Consider the following 10197-nt stretch of genomic DNA (forward strand, 5'->3'; position numbering starts at 1 on the left):
CATGCATTTGATGTCCACTTAAAAATCATTGGTGGCCCTGGCCGGTTGGCTCAGCGGTAGAGCGCCGGCCTAGCGTGCGGAGGACCAGGGTTCGATTCCGGCCAGGGCACACAGGAGAAGCGCCCATTTGCTTCTCCACCCCTCCGCCGCGCTTTCCTCTCTGTCTCTCTCTTCCCCTCCCGCAGCCAAGGCTCCATTGGAGCAAAGATGGCCCGGGTGCTGGGGATGGCTCTGTGGCCTCTGCCTCAGGCGCTAGAGTGGCTCTGGTCGCAACATGGCGACGCCCAGGATGGGCAGAGCATCGCCCCCTGGTGGGCAGAGTGTCGCCCCTGGTGGGCGTGCCGGGTGGATCCCGGTCAGGCGCATGCGGGAGTCTGTCTGACTGTCTCTCCCTGTTTCCAGCTTCAGAAAAAAAAAAAAAAAAATCATTGGTGCACCTCTGCAGTGAAAAATAAAACGGGGGATTTGAAGAAAAGGAAGACAGAAGAAAAGAAGGAAAAGAGGGATCTTTAAGAATGGTTCGGACCAGGCTTCCTAAAGGATGGTCGCTGATGATGGGTCCTGCCACAGGGTCTGCAGGGCGACGCTTTTTCACAGTGCCCACGGAGTGGACAGAGCACGTGCCTCCATGCGCCGCAGAGATGGGCTGTGGGCACGGACCCAGCCTCAGATCCTGGGGGTCCCCACTCCACCCCCGCCTGGGTAGCCGCCTCTTTAGTCTCCCATACCCCTTTCTCCATTTGTTTTCCTGAGTTATAGTCACACTTGACTTAAAACTAGCCGGAGTACCAAATACTGGACACTTGGAAGGGCTCTTCCTGGCTTCGCCTTTGCTGGAGGACAGGAAGGTGGGGTGGGGTGGTGGGGGGCAGGGAGCAAAGCCAAAGGGCAGGGAACCCAGCCCCTCCTGAGAAGCCCCCCCCCCGCTGCGAGGGACCCCTCACAGAGGAAACCCCATATGCCCCATAAGACCCTGTTAATTCCAGCTCTCAGTTCTGAGATTTGGAACAAAAGTTCTAAGTGCTCCTGCACGGAGACTTATTTTTAATTACTTTAACTCTTAAGGTTTTCTAAAGTCCTGTCCACATCCTCTGTGGTGGCCACACCCCGATCTGTCCTTCTCCCAATCAGTTCAGCTTCCATCGGAGAGTCTCTCGCCCGCAGGAGCCTCAGGGTGTCCCCCTGCTCCGGCTCTCGCCAGCAACTGGAAACTTAGTCTGTGTGGCCTCGAAATGGCCATGGGCTGCCTTAGTCAATGACACTTAGGACTCTTATCTCCTGCCATGACAACAGCAGGGATCCTGGACAGACAGACCCACGGACGAGGCTGGCAGTGGGGTCACTGTTGCTAACAGCCCCCTCCTGCACCGTTTGCAGCTGAACAGAATAAGGAATGGAAAGGAGAGCTCGCGTGCCTCCCCCACTCAGCCCGGGCCAAGCGTGGTTCCCCCTGTACACCTGGTGGCCCGTGAGCCACATGCTTTCCACTGAGGAGGGCTTTCTTGCCTGGCCAACCGGATGCTGAGAGTCCTCCTCACCAAGTCGCCTGGAGGCCCATCTGTGAAGCTGGCTCCACCTGTAGCCTGGCCGAGGGTTGGTTATAACACAGGAAAAATGCCTACAGGTCTCTCTCACCACGTAGTGATGAAAGATAAAGCTCCCCCCCCACTTCTCCCCTCCCCCATAGGCCTTCCCAGATTCTGTGAATTCCTCTGCAGGGCTGGACAGGGCCAAGCATTCCTGCTAAGATGAACTCTGGCACCAGGTGTTGAAGAACCAACCGGTCACAGAGGCTTTCGGCTTTTGGGCAGCCTGGACACATTCGGGGTCAAGAAAGCACTTTCAGGAAACAGAATTCCCCAGAAAACCCCAAGAGCTTAAAGACCCTCCTTTCAGATCAGGTCGCATTCGGAGGCTCCACGTGGACATGCATTGTGGGGGGTGTTGCTCCCCTCAGTGCACCCTGCTCTCTATTTCCTTGTCACTACCTAATATTCTGTCACTTGTTTACTTATATCATCCACCTGATTCGCTTGGGCCAAGCTGCACGCGGGCCAGGCCTCGGCCTCCTTATTTCCACACCCTGAGATGTGCCTGTCATGGAATAAAACCCCAACCAGGGCTTATTGAGTAAATTCACAGCCCTGAAGGACATCAGGAGTACCTAATTTCCACCAGTGTAACGACTTCTGTTTCAACGTTATGCAGAAAATGCAGTTTGCTGACAAACTATTTCAGCTGCAAACACAAACAAGAGGAGAAAAACAAAATTGAAATTAAGCAGATGCTTCTTCCCCCTCACCGCCTCAGGGTGCTCTAGTCTCCTGAAAATGCACCACGTGGTCTTGGTCACTGTCCTGCCTGCCTGGAGTCCTTGCTGTCCCCACCACCCACAGCCTGCCGGCCTCCGAGTCCTTTGTCAGCAAAGCCCAAGCCAACCAGCTGCTGCAGCCTCGCTGGGACCCCCACCCCCGCACCCCAGGACGTTGACAGCAGCACCTCACACTTCAGCACATCGCCGCTGGCTGTCCCCCCTCCCCCTCCCTCCCTAAATGATCTTGGATTATTTCCTCATTCCTTGATATTCTCAGCTTCACCGCAACGGGCCTGACAAGTCTGCCGAACATGCATGTTGCCAGCGTCCCATTTCCAAACTGAGGACTCATCCGTTCTGGGAAATCCCTAGTCCTCCTCTGCCACCCCCTCTCCCGCCTCCACCATTCCCTTTGTTCTCTCCCTCTAGAACTCCTAATCCAGCTGCAGTCTTGCTACCTGTCATACATCCGTCGGTTCTCTTAGCTTTTCTGTCCTTCTTCTTTCTCTGCTTTCTGGGTGGATCCCTCCATCGTGGTTTCCAGGTGATGGGCTGGTTCTCTGACTGTGGCCTGTCTGGAACTTCCATGAATGACTGAGTTTTCCCAATAACTGTCTTTCATTTTCAGGATTTCAAGTGGGTTGTTCACATCCCCCTGTTCTCGGCTCACATGTGCCTGCCCCTTTTTTACAGTCTTAGCCTTTTGTTTATTTCTATTTTTTTTCTCTCTTTTTTAAATTTTAGTGAGAGGAGAGGAGGCAGAGAGAGACTCCTGCATGTACCTGACCGGGATCCACCCGGCATGCCCACCAGGGGGCGATGCTCTGCCTATCTGGGCTGTTGCTCTGTTGCAACGGGAGCCATTCTAGCACCTGAGGTGGAGGCCACAAAGCCATCCTCAGTGCCGGGGACAACTTTGCTCCAATGGAGCCTTGGCTGTGGAAGGGGAAGAGAGAGGGAGAGAGTAAGGAGAAGGGGAAGGGTGGAGAAGCAGATAGGCGCTTCTCCTGTGTGCCCTGACCGGGAATTGAATCCAGGACTCCTGCACGTCAGGCTGACACTCTACCACTGAGCCAACCGGCCAGGGCCAGCCCTTCATTTATTTCTTGAGGATTGTACACATATTTCATGATCCACTTTAAACATGGAGCAATGCTTATATTTCAGTGGGGGTAAACTCACTTCCCAGTTAATCTTGTGAGCTTTTCTACTGTTACCTTGATTTAGTCAGAATTTTAACTGGCAGGCTTGGCTTGCTTGCCTGTTGTATTCTTCACCTTCCTGTCATTATTTCTGCCTAGCAACACTGTGGCTGCCTCCTCCTGGTCCTTCAGGACCCAGTCCAGGACCAGTGTGTCGTGCAGGGCTGGGTCGTCAACCGCAGAGAGACCCAGCGGTCCTCCATGTTCTGAGTAAGGGTGCTGTCTACGGCTGCCCTCTAAGCCTGGGTGGTTTGGCCCTGGCTACCGGCCCTCGAGAGTCCCACTTCTGGACGCCACGGCCTGTGCTGCATCCAGAGTCCAGCAAAGCTGCAGCTTCTGCCCCCGCTCACCCTTGAATGTTTCTGGTTTGTTTCTGTTCAGTAGGAATATTTATTATGTTTCTGAGTCTGTTTCTGAGTTCTTAATTAAAAATTTCAAGTGTGCATAATTGCATTGTTGGAAGTGGGTGGAAGAGTCTAAGAGTGAATTCCTACTGAACGATGATCGGAAGCCCCACAGTGACTTCACTTTCTGGAAGGCACAGTCCCTGCCGCCGGGCCCAGGGCCACCCTCAGCATACCATCTCAGCACACAGGCCCGCTGGACCATGACCCACTGCCAGCCTGCCTAGATGGAGGGGAGCACGGTTAGCACAGAGGGGGAAATCGTCCCCAAAAGCCTGTGTGCTCTGACCACCACACCTCAAAAGGCATACACGTCCATCTCCTGGCTGTGCTCAGGGTTAGGACATAGGATTGACCAATAACTGTGGGCCCCGTACGCTGGGCTCAAGATCCAAACCAAGGTGCAAGGTGGGCAGGGGCGTGGGCTCCATGGGATGCCCCCAGGCAGTGCACCTGCGAAGACCCCTCCTCCAAGGGAGAGGGAGCGGGAGCCTGGGCACGGGAGCTGCTCCTGGACCTAGCAGGGCTCCCCCCTCACACAATCTCTCAGAGGCTCCAGCGCTGCCCATCCCCTCCCCCTTCTCCTTTCTCGGAGTCCCCATTCACTCTGGGTGCTCCGAGTCCCGTCCTCCAGGGGTCCACCAGGACCGAGCCCAGCGAGTGCTCTGTGCTGCTGGCTGCTGGGAGCTGGGTGCGCTCCCTCCCATACCCCGCGCACCTCCTCCGAAGGGCACCTCTGTTCCCACCAGAGCGCTTCTGAATGGGGAGGATTGTAATAGCTTCAAAGAGCGACTGAGATGGTGGACACCGAGGCGCTCTGGGGCTGACAGGGAGAGGCGCTTCTGGGACAGGCAGACAGACGTCCCCAGCATCCTGGTGTGTAGGAGTTACCAAGGGCGTAGTGAGAGGCAGTGCCCTTGGGGAGCGGGTCAGGGCGTAGTGAGAGGCAGTGCCCTTGGGGAGCGCGTCAGGGCGTAGTGAGAGGCAGTGCCCTTGGGGAGCCGCGTCAGGGCTTAGTGAGAGGCAGTGCCCTTGGGGAGCGCGTCAGGGCGTAGTGAGAGGCAGTGCCCTTGGGGAGCCGCGTCAGGGCGTAGTGAGAGGCAGTGCCCTTGGGGAGCCGCGTCAGGGCGTAGTGAGAGGCAGTGCCCTTGGGGAGCCGCGTCAGGGCGTAGTGAGAGGCAGTGCCCTTGGGGAGCGCGTCAGGGCTTAGTGAGAGGCAGTGCCCTTGGGGAGCGCGTCAGGGCGTAGTGAGAGGCAGTGCCCTTGGGGAGCGCGTCAGGGCTTAGTGAGAGGCAGTGCCCTTGGGGAGCGCGTCAGGGCGTAGTGAGAGGCAGTGCCCTTGGGGAGCGCGTCAGGGCGTAGTGAGAGGCAGTGCCCTTGGGGAGCGCGTCAGGGCGTAGTGAGAGGCAGTGCCCTTGGGGAGCGCGTCAGGGCGTAGTGAGAGGCAGTGCCCTTGGGGAGCGCGTCAGGGCGTAGTGAGAGGCAGTGCCCTTGGGGAGCGCGTCAGGGCGTAGTGAGCAGGCCTGGGACGAGCATGGGTGGGGCTGTCTGTAGGGTTCAACTCCTCCTGCTCCGGCCCTTCCTCCAATCAGAGACTCAGTTTACAGCCAGAGTGCCCTGAGGAGGCAGGGGACTGAGGCCGGGGCACAGCATCTCTGCCCACCCACCAGTTTCCAGGAGCCTGCTCCAGGCCCAGTCAGCCACCCACACAGAGATTATGTTTCACGAACTATGTTTAAGATTAGTCTCAAAATCTTTTTGGGAACCTGAAACCTGAAAATTATACTAAGTGAAGCTAAATGATGAATAGTCAATAAATATTCAGATCATTTCTAAAATAAGATAAAACACTGACATTAACTTCTCAGTGTGAGTTTATCTACTGTTGGCTTCTTACAGAGACTAACGGTGTTTGGGTCTGTCAGTGTGTGTTCTTTCTCCATATTGAAATAAACTGTACTATGAGGAGGCATGTGCCTCTAGAAATTATGAAATGATGTATTCATAAATCTGCTAATCTACACAATGTTGGTTTGTGATTAGTTCACAGTTGCTTACCTTCTATTTTTTACTAATATTAAAGTTACTAAGCGTTAAGAATTCTAATCTTTATATGTAAGGAAAATGACTAGGAATGATAATGGTAAAAAAAACTCTATACAAATTATGCGAGAAAAGTACGATGTGTTTGTGGTAAGGAAAGGTATAGGATAAAAAGGTGTTTTGTTGACAGAAAAGGAAATCTATCTTGTCCTAGTTTAGAGGTTTAAAGACTGTTTGAAAATTAAAAAAACTGGAGAATAAAAGATAAAAAACTAAATAGATATAAAAAAGTTGGGAAGAGAGAGCGAGTGTGTGTTCAAAAGAGAAAAAACGTCATATGCTGTGCGATCAAGCACTAATGATTTATTATCAGGTGTTTTTAAAAAGAGCTTTAACATCAACAGTGTGCTTATACAAAACTAGAATTTAAGAATGCGTCTCTGTGAAAAGAACGAAGTTTTATTGGATTATTGTAATATAACTTTCTTTACGTGTTGAATAACCTGACCAGAGAGCAACCATCACCTGCCAGGGTCAGTTCCTGGGCTTCCTGTGGTCTTAATCAGCTCTCTCATAACTTAAGAATTCTTAAGTCTTCCAGTATTGACCTTTTAATGAGTCTTCTCAATATAAAAAAATTATTTAGGAATTGTGCCTAAATTGTACCAAAACTGTTGACGCTAACGTGTGGGGCCGGTGGGGAGCCGCGTCAGGGCGTAGTGAGAGGCAGTGCCCTTGGGGAGCGCGTCAGGGCTTAGTGAGAGGCAGTGCCCTTGGGGAGCGCGTCAGGGCGTAGTGAGAGGCAGTGCCCTTGGGGAGCCGTCAGGGCGTAGTGAGAGGCAGTGCCCTTGGGGAGCCGTCAGGGCGTAGTGAGAGGCAGTGCCCTTGGGGAGCGCGTCAGGGCGTAGTGAGAGGCAGTGCCCTTGGGGAGCGCGTCAGGGCGTAGTGAGAGGCAGTGCCCTTGGGGAGCCGCGTCAGGGCTTAGTGAGAGGCAGTGCCCTTGGGGAGCGCGTCAGGGCATAGTGAGAGGCAGTGCCCTTGGGGAGCCGCGTCAGGGCGTAGTGAGAGGCAGTGCCCTTGGGGAGCGCGTCAGGGCTTAGTGAGAGGCAGTGCCCTTGGGGAGCGCGTCAGGGCTTAGTGAGAGGCAGTGCCCTTGGGGAGCGCGTCAGGGCGTAGTGAGAGGCAGTGCCCTTGGGGAGCGCGTCAGGGCGTAGTGAGAGGCAGTGCCCTTGGGGAGCGCGTCAGGGCGTAGTGAGAGGCAGTGCCCTTGGGGAGCGCGTCAGGGCTTAGTGAGAGGCAGTGCCCTTGGGGAGCGCGTCAGGGCGTAGTGAGAGGCAGTGCCCTTGGGGAGCGCGTCAGGGCGTAGTGAGAGGCAGTGCCCTTGGGGAGCGCGTCAGGGCGTAGTGAGAGGCAGTGCCCTTGGGGAGCGCGTCAGGGCGTAGTGAGAAGCAGTGCCCTGCTCCTGACGGACCTTGCTCTCCATCCGTCCCTCTCAGCTCCGCCTGGCCCTCTGCACCCCGCAGGGAGGGTTCTCCTCTGTGGTTCTAACAAGGATATTGCTTTTTGTGGGAAGAAAACGTGCACTGAGAAAAGGGTGCTGCCGTAGGTCCCAGTGCACCCCATCCGGAGCAGTGGGCCTTGAGTCTGCACCCTGGCTGCCGCCACCTCCCCAGCACCACTGCGTGCCAGGCGCTGGGAAATCGGCCTGGGAAGGATGCCACTTAAGAGAAAGGACACACAGCCACGTGGAGTGTGCCAGACCACCTCCACCGGCCCGGCCCCCCACGGAGACGAGACGGGGAGCACCTGACCACAGGTCTCAGCAGCTGACCCCCCTGGACCCAGCGCAGCCTCTGCGCGGTCGCCGGGCTCCCCCCGTGGCGCACCGCCCAGCACTCTGGTCCCTCCTCTCCGAACGTGGGGGACCCACTCACCATTCTCCCCAGTTTGGGATCCATTGGGCTGGAGTTCTGAAGCCTCCAGCAGTCCCCTGGGACCCTGACGGAAGGTGGGAGAGGGACTCTCACCAAGGCCCTTGGAGGTCCCGTTATATAACTTGGTGACAGTCGGTTGTCTGTGCCCTTCCGCCTCCCCGGAAGGAAGACTAGGCTAGGACAGTGGACTATTCACACTGGAAACAAAGATGCTTCAGAGAATCCCACAGGCTGAGGGCCGAGGAGAAGCAATGGGTCTCATGTGCAGACAAGCAGTGAGGTCATGGCCCGGAAGTCACCTGATGACCAGCTCAGGCTGTGCACAACCACCCGGGAGCGTCAATGTGTGTGTGCGCGGGGCGTCATCTTGAGGAGTGAGTGGTAGCACGTGCTGGCCTGGGCACCCAAACACACCCTGTTCCCTTGAGCAGATGACAGCCCTCTCTGGCTGGGGCCCTCGTGACAGAATGCCGCTATGAGCTGGGTCAGTGTGACAGGTATGTGTGAGTTTCCTCAGGTTGCCACACACCGGGCAGAAAGGTATCATCACAACATTCTGGAGGCCGGGGGGCCATAGGCAGAGTGTCAGCAGGGCCGGGTCCTGTGCGGCTGTGAGGGAGAGTCTGGCCCTGGCCCCTCTCCTGGCTGCTGGGGTCACCGGTGATCTCGGCCTTCCTTGTCTTGCAAATGCATCACTGACCCCTGCCTTCACCTTCACATGGCCTTCTCTGTCTGCATGTCTCTGTCCAAATGTCCTCTCTAGAGTGGGCCCTGCTACTGCAGAACGGCTTCACCATCACCACAACTGCAAAGACCCTATTTCCGAACCATATCCCATTCTGAGGTGCTGGGAGTTAGGACTGCAGCATCCGAATTTTGAAGGACACAATTGAACCCCAGCAGCAGCCTTTAAGCTTCCAAATCACCTAGAGAGGGCTTTCTAAGCACCAGGCCCACAGACCCAAGTCTCTGAGGCTTCTCCCTGGGCAGGGTTCGTCCTTGGTCTCTCTCACACTCTCGGTTGGGGCCAGAAGACCCGCTCCATCTAACATAGGGGTCAGATTCCACACTGCTCCCTCCCGAGTGGAACGTCTTTTTCTCGGGGAACTCGTGTTCCTACTAAAGGAATGCTCCCTTCCAGCCGTGCCCAAACCAGCCCTTCTCACAGGTCATCTCAGGGAACGACCGGGCAGGGAATTCTGCAAATGGCATTCCCATGCTCCATCCGATTAGGGGCCATTCCCTTGTGGTGCAGAGTAACAGATGCCAGGGAAAACAGGCAATGTGTGAGGCTGAATGTGAACCTGAAAGGGACGGACGGGACCAGGATCTGCCGTGAGCCCAAGATGACCCAAGGTCCCATTGTGACTGTGAAAAGGGCGGAGGACGCGACCCTCATAGGATCAAAGGGCCACTCCCAGGATAGTCGAAGACAGCAACGCCCTTCACTGCTATGGGCAGAACAATGAAGGCTGAGAAGACAGAGGCCTCTGTGGACTGGGACACCCTACCACCACTGGCAACTTCCCCCAAGAGCTGGAAAGGCGGGACAGACAGGCAGACAGGTGACAGTCGACCGGCTACACTGCCCAGAAGACTGTCTATGTGACTGCTGAGTGCACGGCGACATGTGCACCTTCTGGGGTCAGAGACCAATGTGAGATTTGGACCAAGCTCTCTCAGAACCAGAACCGAACAAGACAAAAGGCACAAAGAGAACCAGTGACATTCCAGGAGGAACACAAATGAGCAACAGAAAACTAGTGCTCAAATCTTCACCAGGGTCGTGTTTGCCCAGGAAACCTCTCACCAATTTTCTCCTGCCAATCCAAAGTTAGAAATAAGTCCTTACTCCTCGCTCCATAAGACCCGGTGGACGGAGACCCTGGGACAGAAGTGCTTGTGTGGGAAGGGTGCCCACCTCGTGCCAGCCTGTGTCAGACACCCAGGGTCTCACCTCCAGCCATCCCCAAAACCATGTTCTGCAACCGGGGAGCCCTCCTGTGCAGGCTGCCAGCACTGTGGGGACAGAAAAATTCATTTTCCTTCTACCCTTCTCAGTTCTTAGGGCTGGACTACGTGACCATGTTTATTATGCAAGTATGACTTCCCTGAGATTGAGGACAAATTGGGCCATTAGGGCTTATATGCCCTCTGGGGCTAAGACAAGGAGGGGTGGGTTTGGGACTCCCAGGGGCGTGGAAATAATTCACTGGGTGATGGGAGAGCAAGCCTTTGGCAAGTACATGCTTGCTGGGCCATCTTGAACAAGGGGACACAGAGAGGACTTTGGTCAAGGG

The 10197-nt window shown here is 55.4% G+C and overlaps 1 protein-coding gene across 1 annotated transcript in view; it reads right to left on the reverse strand.

Moving 5' to 3' along the window:
• Positions 1-8006, reverse strand: part of CNDP1 (carnosine dipeptidase 1) — a 30655-nt gene extending 22649 nt beyond the window's left edge. The window contains exon 1 of the mRNA XM_066353242.1: positions 7898-8006. Coding sequence (XP_066209339.1) covers positions 7898-7921 — 24 coding nt within the window. The 5' untranslated portion in view covers positions 7922-8006. The remainder of the gene's footprint in view (positions 1-7897) is intronic.
• Between the last annotated feature and the right edge of the window lie 2191 nt (positions 8007-10197).

This window comes from Saccopteryx leptura, chromosome 11, assembly GCF_036850995.1.
Source record: "Saccopteryx leptura isolate mSacLep1 chromosome 11, mSacLep1_pri_phased_curated, whole genome shotgun sequence".
Lineage (NCBI taxonomy): Eukaryota > Metazoa > Chordata > Mammalia > Chiroptera > Emballonuridae > Saccopteryx > Saccopteryx leptura.